This window comes from Myotis nattereri (genome assembly GCF_964212035.1).
Source record: "Myotis nattereri genome assembly, chromosome: 15".
In the NCBI taxonomy this organism is placed as follows: domain Eukaryota; kingdom Metazoa; phylum Chordata; class Mammalia; order Chiroptera; family Vespertilionidae; genus Myotis; species Myotis nattereri.
Window position 1 is genome coordinate 19,758,141 of NC_138090.1, and position 23,179 is coordinate 19,781,319.

Below are 23,179 nucleotides of genomic sequence, written 5' to 3' on the forward strand. Positions count from 1 at the left end.
GCAATAATAATGTATTAAGTTGCGAGCTATGGTGGAAAAGTCAAGGCTTTAGCCAAGCAGGTCCTCCTGTCATGAATAATATAGTACATTAAGTTTGCTTTTCATATTCATAATTCACTGTAAAATTAAGCTCTGAATTCTGTACCCAGATGCTTTGATATGTTAGAATAGTTTTATGATTTATTATAGGTACAAGCTGGTTACTTTTTCTCATTCTGATTGGTAGCATTCATATGTTAGAGGTGATGACCAGTGGTCATTGCTCTTTTACTGAGGCTATGAGCCAGGAAGCACACTCAGGTCACCACAGTGCAGGTGTGGTCAAGTGTAAATAAAGTGTGCAGTCAGCAAGGGAAGGGCATCTACTCAGTCTCACTGAAGAGCTGTGAGAACAATTTTCAATGTGTCAGAAATCCTTTATGTAAAACCATCCGCCATGCCTAGAGGCAAGGGGAAAAGGTGACTTAGATAACCACGGGCACTGTGACTTTGTAAATACAGGGTGGGCAAAAGTAGGTTTATAGTTATTTATATGGAAAATAATAAAATAATAAATAATAGTATCAGAATAAACTGTGTTTTGTGTACTCACAACTGTAAACCTACTTTTGCCCCACCCTGTATATTGTGAAATGCCTCTTAAGATCATGGACTGGTTACTTTAAAAGCAAGTTTTAAGGGAGACATACAGTTTAGAGCTAGCAAAGTAAGAAAACTACTGAAAATCATTTTTAAGTGAGCAGGTTGATTTTTAAATATTTTAATATTTAAAATGTCATAGACTATCTTCAATACATAGTGTGATTTCATTCTTGTAAGAAACTACCTAAAATCATAGTTTATATTCATCACATTGATTTTTGAATATTTTAACAATTAAAATGTCATAGACTTCTTTAGTGTATGATGTGACTTCATCCTGCGTTGGTCCTTTTCAGAGTTAGCTGGATTATTCTGCACTACCCAGACCTAGAAACTGAAAAAGGCCATTTCTCCTCATTATGATGCATGAGCATAGGTCAGAAGTGTCATGTCCAAGTCCAGAGAACACCCATGACATCGAAACATGTCATCTGATTTTAATTATAGAGCAAATGATAAGGTCGACATTGGGGTTTATCAGAGTCACAGATCATCACAAGTAACTCCAGATGGGGGGGACAAGCATGCTCACACACCCCTGTCGCCTTCATTTGGCCATCAAACATACAACATAGAGCTCTACTTACACCTCAAAAGTGCCAAATGATGAAAGTAGTCACAAAGCCCAAATTATGTATGTTAACGCTAGAATAATCTCTAAAATAAAAAGGAGAAAGCGATTGTTTATTTCTTTAATTACTAACATGCTTTAAAATGTACCTGCACCATGATTAAGTAAAAAATAAAGCCATGATCAGGTACTCACACTGTTGTGTGAGTGGATTTATTAAAGAACAGGCATTGATGGAGAGAGCAGGGGAGGGGAGGGAGATTGGCAGGGGTGTGGATTCAGGACCTCAGGGGTGAGAGAGGGCACAGCCACAGCAAAGTGGTACTGGACAGGCCAGTCTAAGGGTCTGCAGAACTCATCAGAATAAGATGAGTGAATTCTGCTAGTGTTGTCTGTTCACTGAATAGAGGGTTAGAGATGGTTTCCTTGTCATCATAGTACAATTTGATATTGTTACATCAGAATTGCTCTCCCTGCTTGATACCTGCTGGTAATGGTCGTTAATGATGATTGGAGTGAAAAAAGTGTTCCCGCCGCTCATCCTCATTTGTAGAACCTGGTGCTGGAGGACAAAGGGAGGGCAGTTCCATTCTTTGTGAATAGGCAGACAGCCTGGTGTCGCTCCTCGTTCAGCACGTTCAGAATGTACCAAGCACCAATGCCAAAGCTGATGATTCCCCAATCAGCTCCTTTAGGAGAACAGTTTACTCAAAAGTTATATAAAAAGAGATATCTCTTGCCCTAGCTGGTTTGGCTCAGTGGCTGGAGCATCAGCCTGTGGACTGAAGGGTCCTGGGTTCAATTCCGGTCAAGGGCACATGCCCAGGTTGCAGGCTCGGTCCCCAGTGCGGGGCGTGCGGGAGGCAGCCAATCAATGATTCTTTCATCATTGATGTTTCTCTCTTCCTCTCCCTTCCTCTCTGAAATCAATAAAAAATATATTTTAAGAGAGAGAGAGAGAGAGAGAGAGAGAGAGAGAGAGAGAGAGATCTAAGATGTAATTAACCAAAGGAAATGCAAAGGTATAAAGTTTTGTTGCTAGTTTTTAAGCTTTTTTTGGATTGCAGTTTAGCCATGTGAAAAAAAGAATCTCAGTTAAGATCATTACATAAACTTGAAATTGCATAGAACCTCTCATGCCCATATTTTGAATAATGATACCATTTAACCTATTGTAAAATGACTGAAAAATCGCTGTTCGAAGGCGGAGTGCAGTTACAGTGACTGTTTATTACAGATGGGTAATGGTGCAGGGCCAACACCAACAAAACGTGCTAACACATCATGGTGGCAGCGGAAGGCCAAGAGCAGCAAGTCAGCCCTATGCATATTCTTCCATAATTTATGGGCTGCATTACACTTTCTCTTTCCATCCAAAACTCATTGTAAAATTAAGTTATGAGTTCTGTTCATGGCTTGTTTTTTCTGTGAGCAGAGTTTTCTAAAAGCCTGAAGATGGTTTTTACTTGCTCTGAGTGGTAGCTTTGGTATATTTAGAGGCAATGACCCATAGGGGTCATTTATCTCTTCTGAGGCTGCAGAGTCAGGAAGTAACTCAGGTCTCTGCAGTGGCGACTCCGGCCAGATGTAAATAAAGTGTGTGGTCAGAGGGAGGAGGACGTCTACTTCATCTCCTCGGAAGAGTTTTAAGAACAAACTTCACTCTCAGATATTTCATGAAAAACCTGCTTCAAAGCCAAGGGAAGCCATAAGAAAGTTTAATTAGACGATTTCGCAGGTCTTGTCCTAAGACACTTAAGATGAGACAGGTTGTACTGAAAGCACAAAAGAAGACATCTAAATATCGAAATAAATGGCTTCCATATTAATCAGGTTTTCAAGGTTAGAGCTCAGGGCAGCAGGTGTGGTTGGCAAGTAAACACCTTTTGTGAAACACGGCTGCTTCCCCCATGTGGTTTTTCTGCCTGCCTTGCCATTTTACTTTTCCACTAACTCTTTTTTGTTGTTGTCGTTGCCTCCTTGTTGTAATTGCATAAAATGGTAAAAAAAAAATAAAAGTCTGCAGGGTCTCAGCCCTGCTTCTCCTTTGATTCACTGCAGTTTTCAGGCAAGCCTTGCTTATCTGTACCTTTATGGAGTAAAGATGGTGAGATCCTTTTGCTGCTCGTGAGATCAAACTACTTAGATTCGCTTTCTGAGTTTTATTGGTTTTTGTTTTGTTTTATCTTTTTTTGGTTGTGGTTTTTGTTGTTGGTTTTGTTTTGTTTTGTTATGAGAACCACAAGAAATTGTATGAGTCACTCCTTCTAATTGTTCTCCCACTTAACTCCATATCCTTTCCAGAAACAGTGATTAAAAGGTGCTTCATACAAATTTTAATTCCTTGGTCCTCTATTTTCGTAGTAGACCTTTTGTTAAAAGATTTCCTCTTCAACAAAGCATTTTATTGGAAAATACAATTGAGGCTAACTTTCTGATAGGCAAAGCTACCCAGAAGTTGAGTCACGTGAGTATTTTTATAACCAGAAACATGCCAAACATGATTGTCTTTCAGGGTTTATGTAAAGCAGGAGACATCTGTTTTCGATTCCCCCACCTTCCTGTTCTCACCCTTACGTGGTGTTGGCAAGTCAGCAGTCAGATGATAGGAAGGATGTATATTTTTGCTCATTGGCTTTGTTAGCATCATGGTCAATGCAGATCTCTGTTGCTATGTATTTCTAAGGCCAACTCTGCTGTGAGCATCTGAATATAGCTGTTCATTTTGTTTGGACTTAATTCTGGGAAGATGGCTGCAAAGTCCCTGTAGTTCCCCTTTACTCCTAATTCTAATTGCAACCCACTGACTCTCCCAAAACAAGGAGGTGTTGGTCCAGCCCACAGGCAGTGGGGACCCTGGAGGTTTCTGGTGAGAAAGTGTGGTGGGACTGGTTGGAAGAGAGTCTGGGGGTCGGCCTACAAGCGTCTGGGGGGCAGGGGAGAGACCCTGAATTGTTTGGATTCCCACCTCCCACTTGGAAATCTGGACTGGCATAGATCTCTCAATCTCCCAGGGGGAAAGTCAGCATGAAAACATCAGTGTGCCCATTTCCCCTCTTTGCCAAAAGGGAATGACCTGAAATTTGAGGGCTTCCTGAATCCTACTGAGGGTGAGCTGAAATGTGGGCCAATTCCTCTCTCTCCCGAGTTGGGTGGGTGCTTTGTCCACAGTTTCACTGACATGGATGGCTGCCCCGTCTATTTTCTCTGGGCATCAGCCATCTAAGGAAGCCAGTGACTGTGATTCAACGAGCAGATGAGAAAAACAACCTCTACTTAAGAAGATTCAGCAGCTATGAAATGGGAGAAAAACCAAAGCAACCAGAATCATTCCCTATCAACATAAAGCTACTCCAGGAGACAGATGGCATTCGGAATGAAACGTAGTAAGAGCTTGAAGGAAATTCTAGTAAAGCAACAAAAAGACCTTGAGGGATGAAAACTTTTTTTTTTTATTATTCCAGACTGAAAAACTCAGCAGGAAAGAATGTCCTTTGTTGATGCTTGACTTTATCACCTGGAAGATAAAGTGAATGAAACACTTGACCCCCACAAAAATAAGTCCTAAACGATAGAAATCAGGAGGCACAGTAAAATAGCTTAGAGAGTAGCGGAGGAGACTCAATGTGAGTAATCAGCAGTCCACGCAGTTAAAGGGGCCGAGGTGAAACAGTAGTTGGACGCACCGTCTATGAAATATTCCGCTAAAGAAAACCTTGTGTCCACAGATTTAAAGCGCCCAGAATAGATGAGGGCAGTCCAGGCCTAGGAACAATCTGACAAAGATTCCTAAATCACAGGGAAGCTTGCAAATTTGGAGAAAAAAGTAAAAAAGCCAGAAGCTGCTAGAATAATAGCTACAGACTACTAAAAGACTAGGTCTGTGAAAAGACGTATCCTTAAATAGACACCAAAAAAAATCACCTCATTCATTAAGATAAAGTTCTGTTCCAGATACATCCCATCACAGTTTCTAATTTATTTGTTCCTGGCATTATCACTCTTCAAAATTTTCATTAGTTCCTTTCTCTCTGTTTATTTTCTGTATCCCCTGCTGGAATGCAAGATGCTTGAATTGCAGGGAGCTCTTAAACAACAAATAGTAATGGTCTGACTTTCCATTTTAACTTCCATAGCTTAAAATTTTTATACAAAAATTTGTAATAGGAGAAATGTTTTTAATTTTTAAAAGTCACCTCATGTCAGACTTTTATTAAGGAATGAATCTTACCTATTTACTTTAGTTTTTTTTTTCTTCTTTGGTTCAAAAGGTAAGATTTTTTAAAGGTCTGAAGAAATTTTATTTAAGTTTTTAACCGCATAAGAGAAATGGGAAAAACACTGTTCTGGTTATGTTGTATGAAAGTATTTCCTTTTCATTTCTTGTTAAATAAAACAAACAAAAAACAAAATAAAAAAATCCAAGGCAAGAATGCTGTCTTTCTAATAATATATGCGTTTGAGTGTATTATCCATTCAAATGAATGACTGCTATGTGGTGGGACTAAGTTCGTTCTTTGGTTTGTACACATTGATGCAATGCCTCCCATGTACCGACGTGATGCTGGGCGCCGAGGTCCCCGGTACACTCGTGGAGCGCGCAGTCTAGCATGTGAGCAGCAGTGATCCCTCTCAGTGCTGGGAGGCAGGGGGCCTGGCGGTGAGGCCCTGGCCTCTGGAGTTAGACAGACTGGAGCTGAATGCCGTATCCGCCACAACGGGAACATGATGTCATCCCTCTAATGCACCGTTTTCTTTTTATAGCGAATGATGCTCATGATACTAAACATCCCATCAGTATTTTTATCATTTGGTATAAAATGTGAATGAAAAGGGAGGAGAAGGAAGTGTCCTTCAGAAACCCCGATATGATAAGACAGTTCAATCAGAACTGAGTTGCCCTGAGTTACTCCAAGAATAGCTGCTCTCAAGCCAAAAATAATAATAATAAAATAAATAAAAGGTGCTGCAGAGGATACGAGCAGAGCCAAGGAAAGAATCTGTCTGTCAGAAAGTGGTTCATGAATAAAAGAAGCCTGTGGTTGGAAGTCCAACAGGCCTGGAGTCCAGTACATGACACCAGCTGTGTCATCTCAGGCAAATCCCTAAAATTCTGAGCCTAAGTGTCTCCTCTATATGACTGGAATGAGATACTCATGGCAACTGCAAGGGTCACACACACACATGCAGATCCCTTCGAGCACTCAATAAATACTTAGTGTCTATTATGTTATTTTTTAATAAGAGAGACCAAAATGCGCATGTGGTCCATGTCTCCATATGTGCAGGGCAGGGGAGAGCGTATTGGATGGATGGATCCACTGCAGTCTGATAACCTTTGAACTCTAACACTGCACTTGTTTAGATGCATGCTCTTCAAGCATAAAATAGAAATCTATTCTTCACTGTAAAATTATGAATGAATATTCTGGCATTCAAGCCAATCTCTGCTCCACAACAGTCCCATATTAACTCAATGCTCATTCAGTTGGGGGAGTGTATACCTGTTTTCAGGGGCGCACAGATCTTTCTGTCTGAGTGATGGCAGCCATTGAATCTGGAAGAAAGGCATGAAAGTTCTCACTGCTGTCCATGAGCAATTAGGGAGTCTCTCTAAAAAGTGCGGGTGGCGGGGGGGAAGTTGGGGGTTAACCTCTGCTATGTGAGACCATCATCATGAACCCTCACCTGTTTGTATCCCAATCCATTCTTATGGAGGCTTTAATCATTTCCTGGGAGTGTGTCATATGTAATTAGCCATGTCTAAAATCTTGCCTTCATTAACCTGGAAAGGCTCAGCAGTTATTGTGAAAAGACTTAATGGATCTGACTTTTTAAATAAAGGCCAAAAAAGGGAATTTAGTCACTGTGTGTGTGTGTGTGTGTGTGTGTGTGTGTACGTGTGCAGTGACTAAATACGTAGACAGCTGCTGCATTATCAGACCTGGAACATTCCACCGTAGCATTCCCTACTTGCACTGCTAATCCTGCTGTTTCCTTGTCTTTGCAGAGCACAGTGAGGTTGACCAGGAGACGGCGCTGGCTGGTGCGCAGGGCTTCCTGGGCTGCCTGTCTGCAGTGCAGCTCAGCCACGTGGCCCCTCTGAAGGCTGCTCTGCACCCCAGCCGCTCCGCCCTCATCACTGTCTCAGGGCACGTGACGGAGTCCAGCTGCGTGGCCCAGGCTGGCACTGACGCCACATCCAGAGAAAGGACGCACTCCTTTGCAGGTAGCATATGTGTGTGTCGTTACCCAGCCACAAACACAGCTTGTCCATTGCCTCAAAAACTTCCGATGCTGCTGTTATGCGACATTCTCCAGATGGTTTCTTAAAATTGCTTTCGTTTAACTTTCAGTTCCCTTTCCCATTTCTCTCTAGATTCTCACTTTCCTATGCATGCGGGACATCACAGTTGACATTTCTTAAGTTTAAAATAACAGAGATCCCACATTGACCTACATTCTGTTCTGCTTTAAAACGTTTATGACATTTTCAAAATTCTTTTTACTTGCATATATCACCCCCTCCTTTTTTTCCCCTTTTGTCCTTTTACTGCAGATCATTCTGGAACAAGAGATGACAGAGAGCCCCTAGCTAATGCTATCAAAAGTGACTCTGCCGTAATTGGAGGTAATAGAAAGCATGAATGAGCTCTTCTTTGGTTCTTATCATCACTAGGAATGGTGGATCTCTAGCCTTCTAGAAACTCTTTCAGTGTTTGCCACTGAATCCTGAGGCCCATGGGACTGGTTTATTATTCCTACTGGATTGTCTTATGGAGGAGTATTCCTAAATTCCCAGCTTCCTTGGAGATTTTCAGCGTAAATAATTGGTCATTTTACTGAAGCACCACACTTAAAGAATAGTTGCTAAACTGTAATAAGGAATATAATTTAGCTGGAAAATGGCCATCTACATTCCCTAGGTGATTCTGTGTATATTTTAAGAAGTATCATTTTTGATGGCTTCTTGGACATATCACTGCTTCTGCAAGGGTTTATGTAGAGTTGAGAAAACCTGAGATTAACATTAGAAGCATATATTTTATGTTGCCTTAATGATTAATAAAACAGACATTTCCATTGTTTAGATGCTACCATCAATAAATATTATATTTTTATTTACATTTGTATACATTTTAGGTAAATTGAATTAAAATGGTTCCTAGTTATCTTAACTAGGAACCATTTTTAAATTGCAGAATTAACAAAAAGGTTTGAGTATATCTTCCTAGCAATGAAAGAGTATATTCTCTGAGACATAATTTTTTTTCGATACCAGCCCCCCAAATTTTTTCTTCAGGATTAAAGATTTTAAGAATGGCATTATAATCAGATTATTGAAATGTTTCTGACTCACCTTTTTTCCACACTCTGCACATATGAACATAAAAAGTAAACATTTATTTCATTACATTGCCAGATAAATTGATTACTCATATACCTGGGAAACTTATGTGAGCTTCGGTTTTACTTTTTTATGCCCTTACTCACCTAGACATCACCTTCCTTTAAGTCATGAGGATTTTATTTAGGCAGTATAATACTGGTCAGATTTTTGTGAGGATATTCACACCCCCATTGCTTTTCCTTTTATCAAATTCATGGTGTATAAATTAAAGATACCTAAATAGGATACCCAATTAGTCATGTAAGAAGCAAAAAACCTATTAGAAGAGTTGCTAATAACTGCATGTCTAAAAAGAAATACATGAATATATTAGTAACACATTATATGGTGAAAACTCATTTAAAGCTATAGCATTTCAATCTCAACATTTTAAAGCAGGGTTTCTAGTCAAAAAAATGGTCTCGGTCTCAAAAATGGTGCTTGCTATACATTTAACCAGTATAGATATAGGGAGATAGAGATACAGGGGGAGAGAGAGTGATTGCACAGTCAAGTCAATGTCAGAACTAAGTATTTACTCTTTAGAATACTGTTGCTGTGGTCAAAGATCACTGGCCAGATTTGCAGAGTAAAGGAGAGCTCTGCTAAGTCATTCTGTGTTATTTAGAATGGAAACAAGTTATAGATCGCCTGTGAAATTCTTACTTGCTTCAGATGCATAAAGCAGAGAAGGACAATATGGAAGGTTTGCAGCTCGGGGACTCGCTAAGATCTACGGATCTGGTGTCTGCCCTTGATCATTGCAGGGACTGAGAGCCTCAGAGGCAGGACAGCTGGCTATGGCCTTCTACAAGGCCTTGCCCGGGACCATGTGCATTTTATCTGCTCAATCCCAGAATGTCATCCTCCTGCATTTCTCCATCTGGGAGCATCGTGGTAGAATTCTTCGCCCCATTGTCTAGTTACTTATAAACTGCACCCACAGTGTAACAATAATTAATTCATTTAAGGATTTCCCCAAAGTGGATAATCCCCCAGTGTTCTATATTTCAGATGATCTTTTCTTCAGTTACAAACACTGAATAACATAATATAGGAAATTGATTTAACAAGGCATTTAAAAACTGGTGACCCAGTTTTAGAGGATTTACTGGAGAGGGTTTCTGGCCAGGCCACACAAACATGGATGGCCAGGTTTAGACAGAGAGAAAGCTACAGAATTTCCTCATAAAAACACATTCACACAGAGTTTCAGATGGCAACAGCATAGAGTGCAGTAGTTGGCCATATTTTATTTAGAATACCTTTTGTATTATTTGTATAACAGGTTAAATCAAGGTTTTTCTTGGACGTGACAAATCCTGGCATAGCATCTTCCCCAAATTAAAGGACATAAATCACAAACATGGAGAAACTGGTTCCAGATCCATTGGTGACTTTGGATGGACTGTCTGGATGTCCTCCTCGGGCCAGTGTAATGCTGATGTTGATTTTATAGTTGCAATATCCTGCTCTCTATAACGTCTCCATCAGTTTTCATGTTGACATGGTTCAGGACATTTTTTAAGCAAGAGGCCTATAACCAGATGACAGAGATATTTATAGCAATTCAACTGGTTGCTTTTCTAAGGTGAGAGGCAAAACATAACAACAAATAGATATTCCGATTAAAATTATTATTTATTAATATGGCTAATAATAACAAAAATAGCCATACCCACTAGTAAATTCTTCAGATTTGAGGTACAGAATTTGGTTACCACATTTATATTAGATTTAGCTACATTTCTCTCCTCAGATAAGGTTGACCCAGACAAAAATCCACTTAGTCACTGGCAATGATATGATTAGCTAAAGTGAACCTGCCCCTAAAATCATGTGCTCAGGAATCCACTGTCACTGATGGGACCCTTCGTAGGTTTGGCTTGGTTGGACTCCATTAAACTAGAATGAAGACTCATAGTTTTACAATAGGATCCACATTGCTGTTTTCATTGTATCTATTTTTGTCTGTAAAAAACAATCATTAGTTAACAACTCTACGGATCTCATCAGAAAAGTCTAAGTGTTAGGAAACTCTCCAACACACGGTGACAGACAATAGCCTCCCAGATTCTTTCTTTCATGTGAAAGCTTGACTTTATCATTGACAATATACACAGGGGTGGGAAAAAGTAGGTTTACAGTTGTTCATATGGAAAAACACAAACAAATAATAATTTAAGAATAAACTTTCGTGTGCTCACAACTGTAAACCTCCTTTTGCCCACCCCTGTTTACTGTCCGTCATTCTTGAAGGGACATTCTAAAATGGAACTTCCTTTATTTTAGAGAAAGTATCTGCCAGGTTTCCAGGTCAAACAATCATAGTCTGTCTCTCAGTCATTCTTTCAATAGAAATGGTGTTCCGTGCAGCAAGAAGCAACTAGGACAGCTCACAGCTCTCACATTCACACAAGCACTTGCTTGGAAACAACCGTCAAACTTCAGGGTAGACAACCAGAGGTACTCTATGGAAAATTTTCATTTCTTCACCCAAAATGTTAAGAGTTATAACTGAAGGTCAAGATTTAATGAAATGAGTAATTTTCAGTGTTTCGTCAGAGACACTCTTGAATGGATCTGTTTTTATCTTTTGTTTGTTTTCCTGTGATTGCCTAGCAGTGCAAGCCTTTTTTATTTACAACCAGAAGTTTCAAAAAACTCAATATTCTGCATATAGAAATGATCTAAATGTACCTATATATGGGTATCAATATATTTCATTAGTCAGGATTATTCATATACTGTATATAACCTGTTTCTGCTACTCAGCATATGACAAATTATTGAAAATCAACATCATTAAAATGTTTACATATTTAAGTATGATGACACATTTAATTATTTTGCGGTGTTACTACTATCCTGTAATTTCAAAATAATTATAACTTGTCTGAGTCTTAGTTTGAAGTGACTACATGGTCTTAGAGACCTTCTTGTGTTAAATATAAATGCATGAAATAAATTCAATATAATATACATCCAGAATAATTGGGGCGAGTCATCCTCAAGGGTAATAGAAATCAGAAGTAAACTCAATATATCATGATGCCACTTGATCCAGAAATATCTGAAATTTTGATATTTCCAATTTTGATTTAAGCTGAAAATGATTTCATGAGGACTTATGAAACAATGAAGTCAACACCATCTCTGTTCAGGCGAACATTCTGACTTTGGGTTTCTTTTCTCTTCTCTCACCAGGTTTGATAGCTGTTGTGATCTTTATCTTGCTGTGTATCACTGCCATAGCTGTTCGCATTTATCAGCAGAAAAGGTTATACAAAAGAAATGAGGCAAAAAGGTCAGAGAATGTAGATGGTGCCGAGGCTGTTTTGAAAAGCCAGCTTGATAGACAAAATGCAGTCAGTGAAAATCAGAAAGAGTACTTCTTCTGATTGGCAGCCATGACTTAGCTTACAATGACGACAGTGTGTTTTAATCTCCAGGGGCTCTAAATGGACAAAACTATGTTCTTGCATTGAATGTACAGGCGATGGATCTGCAGCACTGCCATCTCGCCATGTCCAGACTCGCGATGGCTCCAGGAGGCTCGTCCAGTGACACGTTTCCCTAGCAGACATGGTCTGAAACAGGAATTAGATCATGCCGCTCATTTCCAAATGTTCTGATGTGATCGAAATGCAAGTTTAACTGGCTTGACGATTGTGGTTTTAAACACTGTGCCCCTGGTCTTTCAACCACGTGATACATGAGTTTTGTTTGAGGTAAATATCAAAACTGGACTAAATGGCCTTGCTTTGTTTGAGAACATATGCTGTGTTTGCTTCAGTGTTCCCCTGGTGTTATTCATAGACCTGGAAACGCTTCTAAGATCCTATTTGGCTGGTGTTTGCATCTTCAGTGGCCAAAAGCATTTAAACAAACCCCTTTGCCTTTCTCTGTATTACATTCAATACAATTGATCAGTAGTCTTGAAAGATGTTTTCTTGTCATTGATTTGTTTGTATTGCTCTTTTCCTATTTGACTGTTCTTAATGATTTTGAATACATTAGGTTTTGAGTGTTAGAATTCAGCTCTGAACGTAGAACTCATATGTAACAAGACTGAGAAAGCGCATTGGTCATCAGTGTGTGATGTCTGGCCTTTAAGTTGCTATTCTTGTTTGGGAGTGTCAGTAGTTAAGACCTTGGGTAAGACCAATTTCCCAAGGATTATGAAATGTTGGTAACTAAAGTTGTTGATATAAAAACACAACTCTTAACACTGCCAACTATTATCTTTATTTATAACTGTAATATCTCAAATGAACTATACTGCCTAGAATATTTTCCCCAAATGTTATGTCTGTTTTCTTTATAGTTTTATACTTTTTTTCCCTGAAGTTTTCACCAGCTTCTCTTTGATCTCCCTTCACTATATTCCATGGAGCATGGTCTTATGTATTAGGGAAAAAGAGACACTTAAAGCGTAGAGCTCCATTCCCTGTTCTAAAATATATACCCCTTTAGGCATACATTTTGCTGTGCACTGACCACCAGGGCATACTTTTTGAAATACAAGTAGAAACCATGCCCCCTTTCTGCAAAACTGGTAGAATAATTAAGGTCTGCTCATTCTAAAGGGTGATGACCTATTATATGATATATACTAAGTGGGTCTCTCTAGTCACTTCTCATTTAAGACCTTGGGGTACATTTATAACAAAGTACCAAAAGTCAGTATAGCCTACTGACTAGTACATTCTGATTAGAGGATATACACATACCAAGAGATTAAAGAATTAGCAATAACCTTATGAAGCGGATACAATTTGAGGCCATGTAAACAAGATATTTGCATGTAGCTATCTTTGAATTCCACAAAGAATTAAATAATAAAGACACTTTGCTATTTATAATCACACTTTCGAGATGCCTACTAAGGAAAAATTGGATTCCTTAGCTTGTCCATACCAGCATAATTTGGAAATATATCAGTTAGGCATCTTTTTTTTCCTTTTTAACCCTCCTTACAAAACCTGCCTGTCTTTTCTCCTAGCACTACTAGTATCTCCATTGTGATGTTTCTGTAAATGCCTGACTAACTTAAGGATATGAATTAAGATAGTAGTTCATGAAAGGCCTGTGTTGACAAACGGCATATTTTTTATTTTTTACTCGAAAGACGTGTGGTGGTGGCCAGTGACGGCTTGAGCGTAGAAATAGTAGTTTTTATCTGATGCAAAGCTGAATACAGACATCAGAACAGGCCGGAGTCTTTTACAGATGCTTATGTTACGTAGTAGCAGCGTTTACCTGGCTGGGCGCTCGAATGCAGACAGGTTTATGGGTGGTGAAGCCGCAGAGTGCTCTGTGGTCTGCACGGCTCGAAACTGCAACATTATGGCATCAAAATGCACCGACACATCACGCGCCATGAGTTTCATTTCACGATCTGTGATCTTTGTTCCTTCTCTTTTTCTTAATAAAGTGCAGTTTTCAATTAAATGCACAATATATTTTAAGAAACATTGTACAAAAGTTTAAAATGAGAAAATTATACTGGATTTTTTTCCCTTAAAACAGTAAAAAGATGTGTAGATGTTTGCCTTCTTTACTGGTATGTGTGTTTTTTGAAAGCTATTGATATATCCTGTAATTATTATGAATTCACAAAAGCTGTATTTATAATGTATTTTTTTCTTTTAAATGGATTCAGAAATGAAAGAAAAAAATAGGAAAAGGTTTACTGATTGTAACAAGTAAAGAAAATTAAACTAGACTTTCAGTTTTGCCAGAGAACTGTGACTTGTTAAGCAGTTGTTCGTTGTGATATTATTATGTATTTAAATTGGGGGGTGTCCTTTTACTTCTGCAGAGAGCTTGGCCAATGAGCACTCACAGAGGCACAGGATTATATGAGAAAACACAGCGTGGGGCAAAAGTAAGTTAACAGTTTCGAGTACACAAAAACACAGTTTATTCTTGTATTATTATTTACTAATTATTGAATTACTTTCCATAAGAGCAACTGTAAACCTAGTTTGCCTCATCCTGTATAGTGCACTTTTCTATAATACAAATGTTTTAAAATTTTGGGATTTCAAATGAAAACAATACCTAATTAACCTTCTCGTCTTGAGAGGACTACATTTCCACATCTCATTCAATTCCCACGTGCAATATGCAGATAGAGTAGTGTCATTGTGGTACATGACATGAGGGTCATCCGTGGGAAATGGCATCTCAATTTTGTAGAAACAATGCCACCGAAATAGCCCCTGTCCACTCTAGGAAACAGCTCCGTTTTTCTTTTCTGTCTTATCCCAAGTGTTGCTCTTTGAAGCACACTGAATACACTCGTTACATGGTAAATTAAAGGCAACAACAAGAAGCAACCAGACAACCAACCAAACAGAAGTCAATTATGTAGAATTGTCTTTCATTCGACGGCCTTGTCCTCCACCTCCAACAAGACTGGGACGCATCCGCCCGGCAGGTGGAGAGCAATGAGGCATTCGGTGGTGTGGACAGCTGTCTGCAGATGGGGCGTCCGAGGTGCAGGCACGGTGAGGCTCCTGGGGACCGTGGCAGCCTGTAGGGGGTGAAGCTGGGGCTGGAGTTCCCTCTTCACTCCACAGTTCGCTGACCTTAGTGCCTCCAAGAGCTGGAGCCTTTAACAGTTATTTAGTGGGTCGAACCTTGGGAGGATCTCAATATCCTCTTTGTCCAGAATGACCTACAGTTCTAGATCTTTTCTAGATCCTTTAAAAATGAACACAAACCTTTATTTGAGAAGTCATTGCCATTAATAGATTTGTTGTTTTTTAAAAAGAAATATTAAGTGTGTATCATCCTTGACTATAGGAGAGAGAATTTTAATTGCAGCACTTTTTTTCTTCGTGTTTTAAATTTATCTCTAATGTTGAAAGTATCCCAGATGTTCGCCTTTTCCCCCCATTGTCCCCCTCCAGCCCGCAGCATATATAGTCTTTATGAAATATGTAGGATGAGTTAGATCTGAGTGATGAGGCATCAAGTATGTTCCTTAGGATAGGAGAAAGATGACACATTTCATATCAAAACGTGTTCAGGTGATTGTTTAACTCACCCAGGTATGTTCAATATGTCCTGCTTGTCTTCTGCTTTTCCAAAGTTTGGAAGCTGGAGAGTGGTAACGGGAAGAAAAAGTTGAGAAGCCAGCTGTGTGTTGGAGATGCGTGTGAGTGAGAACATGCATGCCTACAAGAAAACGAAACGAGGAGGACGGGAACATGAAACAGTTTGCATGGGAGGTGGTAAGAGAGACGGGCTTTTGGTGGATCTGTAGGTCTCAAAGTCTTCAAGTCTTTGAAAACTTGCAAATGAAAGTGGGATGGAAAACAGGCAGACCCATGATTATAATGGCTTCTCCAATGCAATCATTTTTCTGTCCTTTTCTCTATTTATAACATTACACTTAAATATATATTAAGTTACATGCATACACTTTAAAATTCAAAGAGTATGAGAAATCTTACAAAGAAAAATAGCTCTCCATTACCATATCGCCCCACCGGTATTTTGAGGTCTTTACTAGTATTGTTGTTGTCATTTTATCCTGACCCGAGGATATTTTTTCCCATTGATATTTAGAGAGAGTGATAGGGAAGGAGGACAGAGAGATAGAAAAACATCCACATGAGAGAAAGACATTGATTGGTTGTCTCCCTCACATACCAGGACCAGGGATGAACCTGCAACCAAGGTATGTGATCTTGACTGCAAATTGAATGCACCACCCTTCGGTCCATGGGCCAGTGCCCTAACCACTGAGCACCGACCAGGGCTTGAGTTCTTTTAGCTGTGTCTTTTTAACTATCTTCATGTTTCTTCATTACATGCTGTAACAGGCTGGGTTCCCTGGGAAGCCAACTCTGAGACAGATTATCATGAAAGAAGTTTATTAGAGAGTCCTATAGAGATCAACACCTGTGGGGGAAAGGGCGATGCAGGATGGGCAGATGGGGAAGTTGGGCTGTGGTGCTGTCCCAAGGGCTCAACCCACCTGTTGGTATGGCCCCTGAGTTGACATGAGGCAGGTGGGCATTTATACTCTGTATCAACCAGATGGTGGATGTGACTGCCTGGTGAAGTGGGCATGAGCTTGGACAGGCAGCTCTCTTCCGCTGAGGCAGTTCCTGAAGAGGGAGGACAATTCTCCTCAGCATCTGGGGAAAAGAAGTCATGTCCTGAACAGGGGTCTGGGTAGCACAGCACAGCACCCCTGGGTCCAGACCTGTGCTGCTCAGATCGACTGCTTCCTGTCGGCTCTGGGAGACACTCCCCCCGAAATCTGGTGAGAGGGAAAGAGGGTGGAACAAACCATAGACTCTGCCCCAGCAGGTAGTCTCTTGGCTGTAACTGGTACTTGCCCTCTCCCTCCTCAGCAGCCCATACCGACTCCCATGTCTCCAGCTGACAGCTCTGCAAAGAATTTGAACCCTTGTCTACTAGATCTCTGCTATACATTTGCATTTACAATTTAAATTGGTCAGAAGAGTATCTACATGCCCAACTTGTTCTTCCTGTCTCCATAGTCTAAAAATAGCTCTATTATTACGGATCAGGGGCAATTACCCTAACAGAGCTTCCCACCTAACACTGTATCAGCGAAGGAGTGTGGGAGGAGCACGCACCATGAGATATGCCGGTCCTCCCATGCCAGACCATCACAGGGCCTCTGTGGACCCTTCAAAGGTGGTGTTGGTGGGCACGTGCAGGCAGGCAGTAAAGTCAGTCCATAGCTGAAATTAGTAGTGATTCTAATCAAAAGTAGTCTCTGTCCCTTTCAGAGTTAAAAAGGTCAGATGTAGTCAACTTGCCACAGAACTGGTGTCCCGGTAGAGGGGGAGCATTTTGGAGAAGGGACACTGTTGGGGACCATTTGGACACTCCGGAGTGGCAGCGGCTACAGCAGCCTTGATGTGTGGTAGCTCCTGCTGACCCAGTCCTGCCTCCGCGGCCGCTCTGTTCACGCATCCATTGCGCTAGCAGTTCAGGGCCCAGTGGTTGAGGTTGGGTGGTGCCACCTGGCCAAGTCATTCTGTCTGCTTGTGGTTTCGTGGTGATTCTGTGGTAGCATATGCTTCCTGGTGGGCAAAGATCTTTACGTTTTGTGCCCACACCACATGCTTTTACCTCGGACTTCCTAGTCTCCAATTTTCCAAATCTCCTTCTAGGTCCTGGCCAGCTGGCCAGATTCCTGCCTGTAAGGCCATAGAACCTTGGGCATTTCTCTCACACAAAGTGACGACCAGGGGCACCATCCAAGAGTTGTGCTCCTTGCGGGGAAGGCTTTTCCTCACCCCTCTCCTTCGGTGCTGCCCCGATTGGGACTGACCGCAGTGGGGCCATCCCTGCCCAGCTTGCACACCACGCTCGAAATTAACCCGTTCATGCATCAAGCTCTTACTCTTCCCTTCTTCAGCCACTGGTAGAAAAGGACCATCCATGCTCCCTAAGTGTGGGCTGCGGAAATGTGCTGGGGGCGTAGAGGATGGCAGGGGGTCTGGGATAGTGGCTTGTCCAGCTTATTCATGCCTGCTGATGCTTGTCCCAGATGCACCATTTCCAATTTACGATGGCTTTCTGCTGGGCGCAGCTAACTTTCTGACTTGGTGGGTCTAAGAACTCATCTCAGTGTTTTAGTGTGAGGACTTCCTCTCTAGCAGGGCTCAGTGGCATCCCAGGAGATTTTGCAGATTGATATGGCATGGTTCCCAAACCTTCAATGACCGCAATGTGACATTCCCACGGGTGACTGCCAGTGAGGTCCACACAGCATCTTTTTCCACCAGTGACCCACTAAGAGCATAGGGTTGGCAGGGCTGTGTGGTCCGAGGTGGACCGCTTTTCTATTTTGTTATTTACTTTGGAGATGTCCCAGCTTGCCCAGATGACTTTCAGTAAAATGCCAGAGAGTAAACACTTCAGGCTTGGGGGGAACAGTTTCTGCCGCGATGACTCAGCTCTGTCCTTGTCACATGAGAGTATCCATGGACAGTGTATTTAAAAAATGCATGTAGCTGCATTCCAGCTAAACAATGTACAGAATAGGTAGTGGGCTGGGTTTGACCCATAGGCCATCGTTTTCTGGCCTCTGCCCTAAGGCACTAGACCAGCTGTGGGCAAACTACGGCCCGCGGGCCGGATTCGGCCCGTTTGAAATGAATAAAACTATTGAAAAAAAAGACCGTACCCTTTTATGTAATGATGTTTACTTTGAATTTATATTAGTTCACACAAACACTCCATCCATGCTTTTGTTCCGGCCCTCCGGTCCAGTTTAAGAACCCATTGTGGCCCTCGAGTCAAAAAGTTTGCCCACCCCTGCCCTAGACCCTTAATAATTGTACTGCACGGGCAGCCAGCATAGGGGGCAAGTGTGTTCTGCAGGACGTCCAGATGGCAAGGTTTCTCCAGACCAAACCGAGACAGAGAGCGGAGTGTTAACATAGCCTTGGGGCACGATTGTTATCCCCTCCAGGTAACTACCAAGTGTTTCTAAATTTCTTCTCTGATAGGTTTGGAAAGGACACATTTTTTCAGATCAACATCCACCTATGATATACTGGAGAACATGTTACTCCACTCTACCAAAAGCACCAACATCTGGCACAGCAGCTGAACTGGGGGTGCTGCAGGCTAGCCCTCTTTGCCATGTCAGGCGATGGGGTCACAGGTTGCAGGGAAAGGATGTGGACAGTTTTGAGGGGCCATTAGTCTGCCTAACGCTGGAATTTCCTTCATCCCTCTAACCTGATGTCCTTCCTGCCAGATCCTTTTTGTTTGAACTTTTCTACAGAGAAACCTGCGCCTCTCTGTGCTTCTGTGTGTGAAATGCTTGTGAAGCAGCTGCCTGTCCCCATGTTTCCCGGGTTGGGTATAAAACGTCTGATCCGTTTCCTTACGTAAACTGGCCTCACTTCCCTTGTATGGAGGAAATGCAAATAGTCAGTGAGTCTAGCCAGAGTGGAGCTGGGCATCCTATGGCCCCTGCTTCCCGCTAACCCTTCCCCCGCCTGAGAAAGGAGTGGAAATTCTCATCACTCGACTTGCTCAAGTGGCTTCAAATTGCCTTTCTGACAATTAAGGGCTCTACCCATTATTTTTTGAAAAGTCATTAAATTATTAATACCGATTTTATCGAGCCATCAAGTAGGGAGACCAGTTCTCATTATAATTCTTTGCATCATGCCAGACTCATTTGTGTTTGCTCTTAATAAAATAATTTTCTTATTCCATGTGCTGATAGCAGACATGGCCTTATGCCTATTGAACTGACACATCTGCTTCCAAGCTGTTCTTATGAGAAACTTTCTAATAAAGTATGTTTCTGTGAATGAATTCATGTTTTCATTGGAAATACACTATTAATAATGATTTGTGTTTCTCTGTAGTCAAAAGGAACAAATTAATTTTTTAATTGAGCAGTGAAATGGCCTGTTTTTGCAAAATACATGTTAAGAGAAGGTGGTCTCAAATGACTATGAGGACTGCAACTCTGCGATAATTTTTTCATTTTTTAAAGATATTTGGTAACGGTTTCTTAGTAGAAATCTATAGCACCAAATAAACTATTGTAGAATGGCACCTTCTGAAATAGGATTGTAGTTATAGGGAAGGAAATAAGCCAAATATAACGAAAGCACCACATTTATCATGTCAAAAAATACTCAGAAACTAAACCAAATACTGACCAAACCAATTTTAACTTCGAAACCTTATGTTAAGAACTATAGTAGTGATGGTGCTGAGGATCATTTCTGAATGATGTCACATTTCTGTCCACATATCCTTTTTCTGCCTGGAATTTGTATAAGAGAAAGAAAATATCTCATCTTCTCTGATGACTTTCTTAGTGGAAATTTAGTACAGTTTGGCCTCACCATAGTTAAAATTTCATGATGTGTGAAATTGATATGGTGCTAAATGCCTCTAAAATATATCTTTGAGCAATTTTTACTTTTCTACTGGCTTCTATCATGAAATCAAAGCTTTGCTATAGAATTTAAACTATAAAATAGATTATAAACATAGTCAATCCTTGAAATCTTTCATTTGAAGGGAAACATTTTCTGAGATAGTAATAATACCATACAGCATGGTCGGCGTGGCTCAGTAGTTGAACATCAACCTATGAACCAGTAGTTCATGGTTCGATTCCTGATCAAGGCACATGCCTGGGTTGTGGGCTCGATCCCCATTGTGGGGCGTGCAGGAGGCAGCCTATCAATGATTCTCTCTCCTCATTGATGTTTCTATCTCTCTGTCCTCTCCCTTCCTCTCTGAAATCAATAAAAATATTTAATAATAATAATAATACTATACAAACAAAATTGCCACTAAATTGCTAAAAAAATTATAGCTACGCATGTGCAACTACTTTTTGCCCTGTGGATGCTTTTCCACTGAAGCAGTGGTATGGGGAAAGTGTTAGGAACTCCCATTGGCTCCCAGACACGAAACCAACACAGACCCCCGCTTAGTTCCTTCAGACACCATCCTTTCCTTTAGAACCCTGGTGAAAATAGTTTCCGCTCCTATCTCGGGACTGTGTGAAGTTGAACCCTACCTCCCCCCAAGATCTTCTGGAGGCCCTGCAGCAATGGTGTCATATACTAGGTCCTTGTAAGTTACTTCAACCAGCTGCCCACATCAGACCATTACTCAGTGACTAATCTAGTTCAAGCTAACTAGGTTAACTCTGTATCTCATGACCAGCTGATTCTTCTGGTAGCAGCTCGAGTTTTTCTCTTAATTCACCAAGCATAGGGAATACTGGACTGTAATGTTTAAGAAAAAAAATTATAGACATGTTGGGCATAGGTAAAAAATTACAAATTAGGCCTGGCTGATGGTGGCTTAGTGGTTGAGCTTCAACCTAGGAACCAGGAAGTCATGGTTCGATTTCCAGTTAACGCACATGCGGGGGTTTGCAGGCTCCATCCCCAGTGTTGGGTGTGCAGGAGGCGGCCGATCAATTATTTTCTCTCATCAGTGATGTTTCTATCTCTCCCTCTCCCTTCGTCTCTGAAATCAACATATATATTTACAAATAAGAACAACTGAATTGAGTTGGATATCAATTCTCACAGTTCCTAGAGTCCACCCGTTATGCCCGTGCAATGAATTGTTCCATGTAGGCTTCCGTACTGTGTGTCCTCTAACCCAGGGTGGCACAGTTGCCTTCCCACTCCCAAAACATAAAGACCACAACCCCAGGGGAAGCACATTCCTCATTTCTTCCTGCCCCAGGATGAATGACATGCATATATATAATTTAGTTGGAACCTTAACCCCAGAGACAGAGTAGAGTCTGGCTCCCAAGTCATTGCCAGGACCATTGGAGGGCTTGACAGTGAAATGTCCTGGACTGTGGGCCATCCATCCATCCATCCTTGCAGAGTATCGGGAGGCAGCTTCTGACATCCTCTCTCTCATACATTCTGTGACTCGCCTCTGGGTTAATAGGAAGATTAACCTCATCTTTCATGCTCTAAGGCTCATTCCAACCAGGTGTCAATCCTAATCCTGCTGCCCGCCTCTCCCAGGGTCTGCTATTCTGTGGAAAACAGCACTAGCCACATAGTTGCCAAAAGTTGAAATCAAACCAGGAGTCCCCTTCCATCACACTCCCTATTTGAGTCATCATCCATATATGTCTGCTCCTCTGTAAACCTTTCATAAAGCCAGCCTCTTCCCTTTTTCCCAAACCCCCTTTCAAGCACTTGTTGTCACCTGGATGGTGCGCTGAAGTGGCCTCCTAATTAGTCTGTGGCGTCAGGCTGCAACCCCCAACCTTCTAGCCATTCCCTCTCTGCAAATCTCTCTCGCTGTCATGGCACACTCTTTAGAAGCCTTTCTTTGCTCGTGGGATGAAGGTCACAGTGGCCTTATATCCCATATGTTATCCTTATTGTCCCAGATTAATTAGAGCTGTGTGTCATACTTTACTATCAAGAGTGTTCCATTTTTAGTGATAAATTATATGGTTAAGTTACACATAATCCTGACCTGGCCCTGGCCTCATATCAGATAGAGATACTCCGATTTTTCCACACTAATATTCTTTTAGTTCAATTCCATTTATTTTCCATTCACCCCTGCCCCCATTGCATAGCTTTTGAGTTTGCTAACCCTTTGTAGCAAATTCTTTTCTCCTCAAATAATTAACTCATTCCCGTCATTTTGAGCAGCATTTTCTCAGCAAAGCTTTCCCCAGTCTCCATGGCTAGATTCTCGGACTGAAAGCACCATCTCACGACCCTGGCATGCCTTCTCCCTGAGACTGAGCCCTGTGAGATCATCAGATCTCAGTTCACGTCAGTCCCATCGCCAGGCACAGGGCGTGCTGTGTAGAGACACCCAACAGAGTTAACTAAGCGAACACAGGTTAAGTAAATAATGACTGATAACTGGTTTCTTTCTTTATACATGTAATCGACGGGTCAATTTCTGGTGACACATCTCATGAGAAAGGAAGACTACAGCAAAGATAAGCAATTACCTTTCTCTCCAGAACAGGAAGGCCAATAGTATTGTCTAAATGCAACTTCTATTATTAGCAAAACGGAATAACCTTCCCC

General features: G+C 41.2%; 1 protein-coding gene across 1 annotated transcript in view; it reads left to right on the top strand.

The window, feature by feature from the left end:
• Nucleotides 1–14,351, top strand: part of CNTNAP4 (contactin associated protein family member 4) — a 242,690-nt gene extending 228,339 nt beyond the window's left edge. Inside the window, exons 22-24 of the mRNA XM_081107966.1 lie at nucleotides 7,224–7,442; nucleotides 7,773–7,844; nucleotides 11,811–14,351. Coding sequence (XP_080964092.1) covers nucleotides 7,224–7,442; nucleotides 7,773–7,844; nucleotides 11,811–12,004 — 485 coding nt within the window. The 3' untranslated portion in view covers nucleotides 12,005–14,351. The remainder of the gene's footprint in view (nucleotides 1–7,223; nucleotides 7,443–7,772; nucleotides 7,845–11,810) is intronic.
• Nucleotides 14,352–23,179: the final 8,828 nt, after the last annotated feature.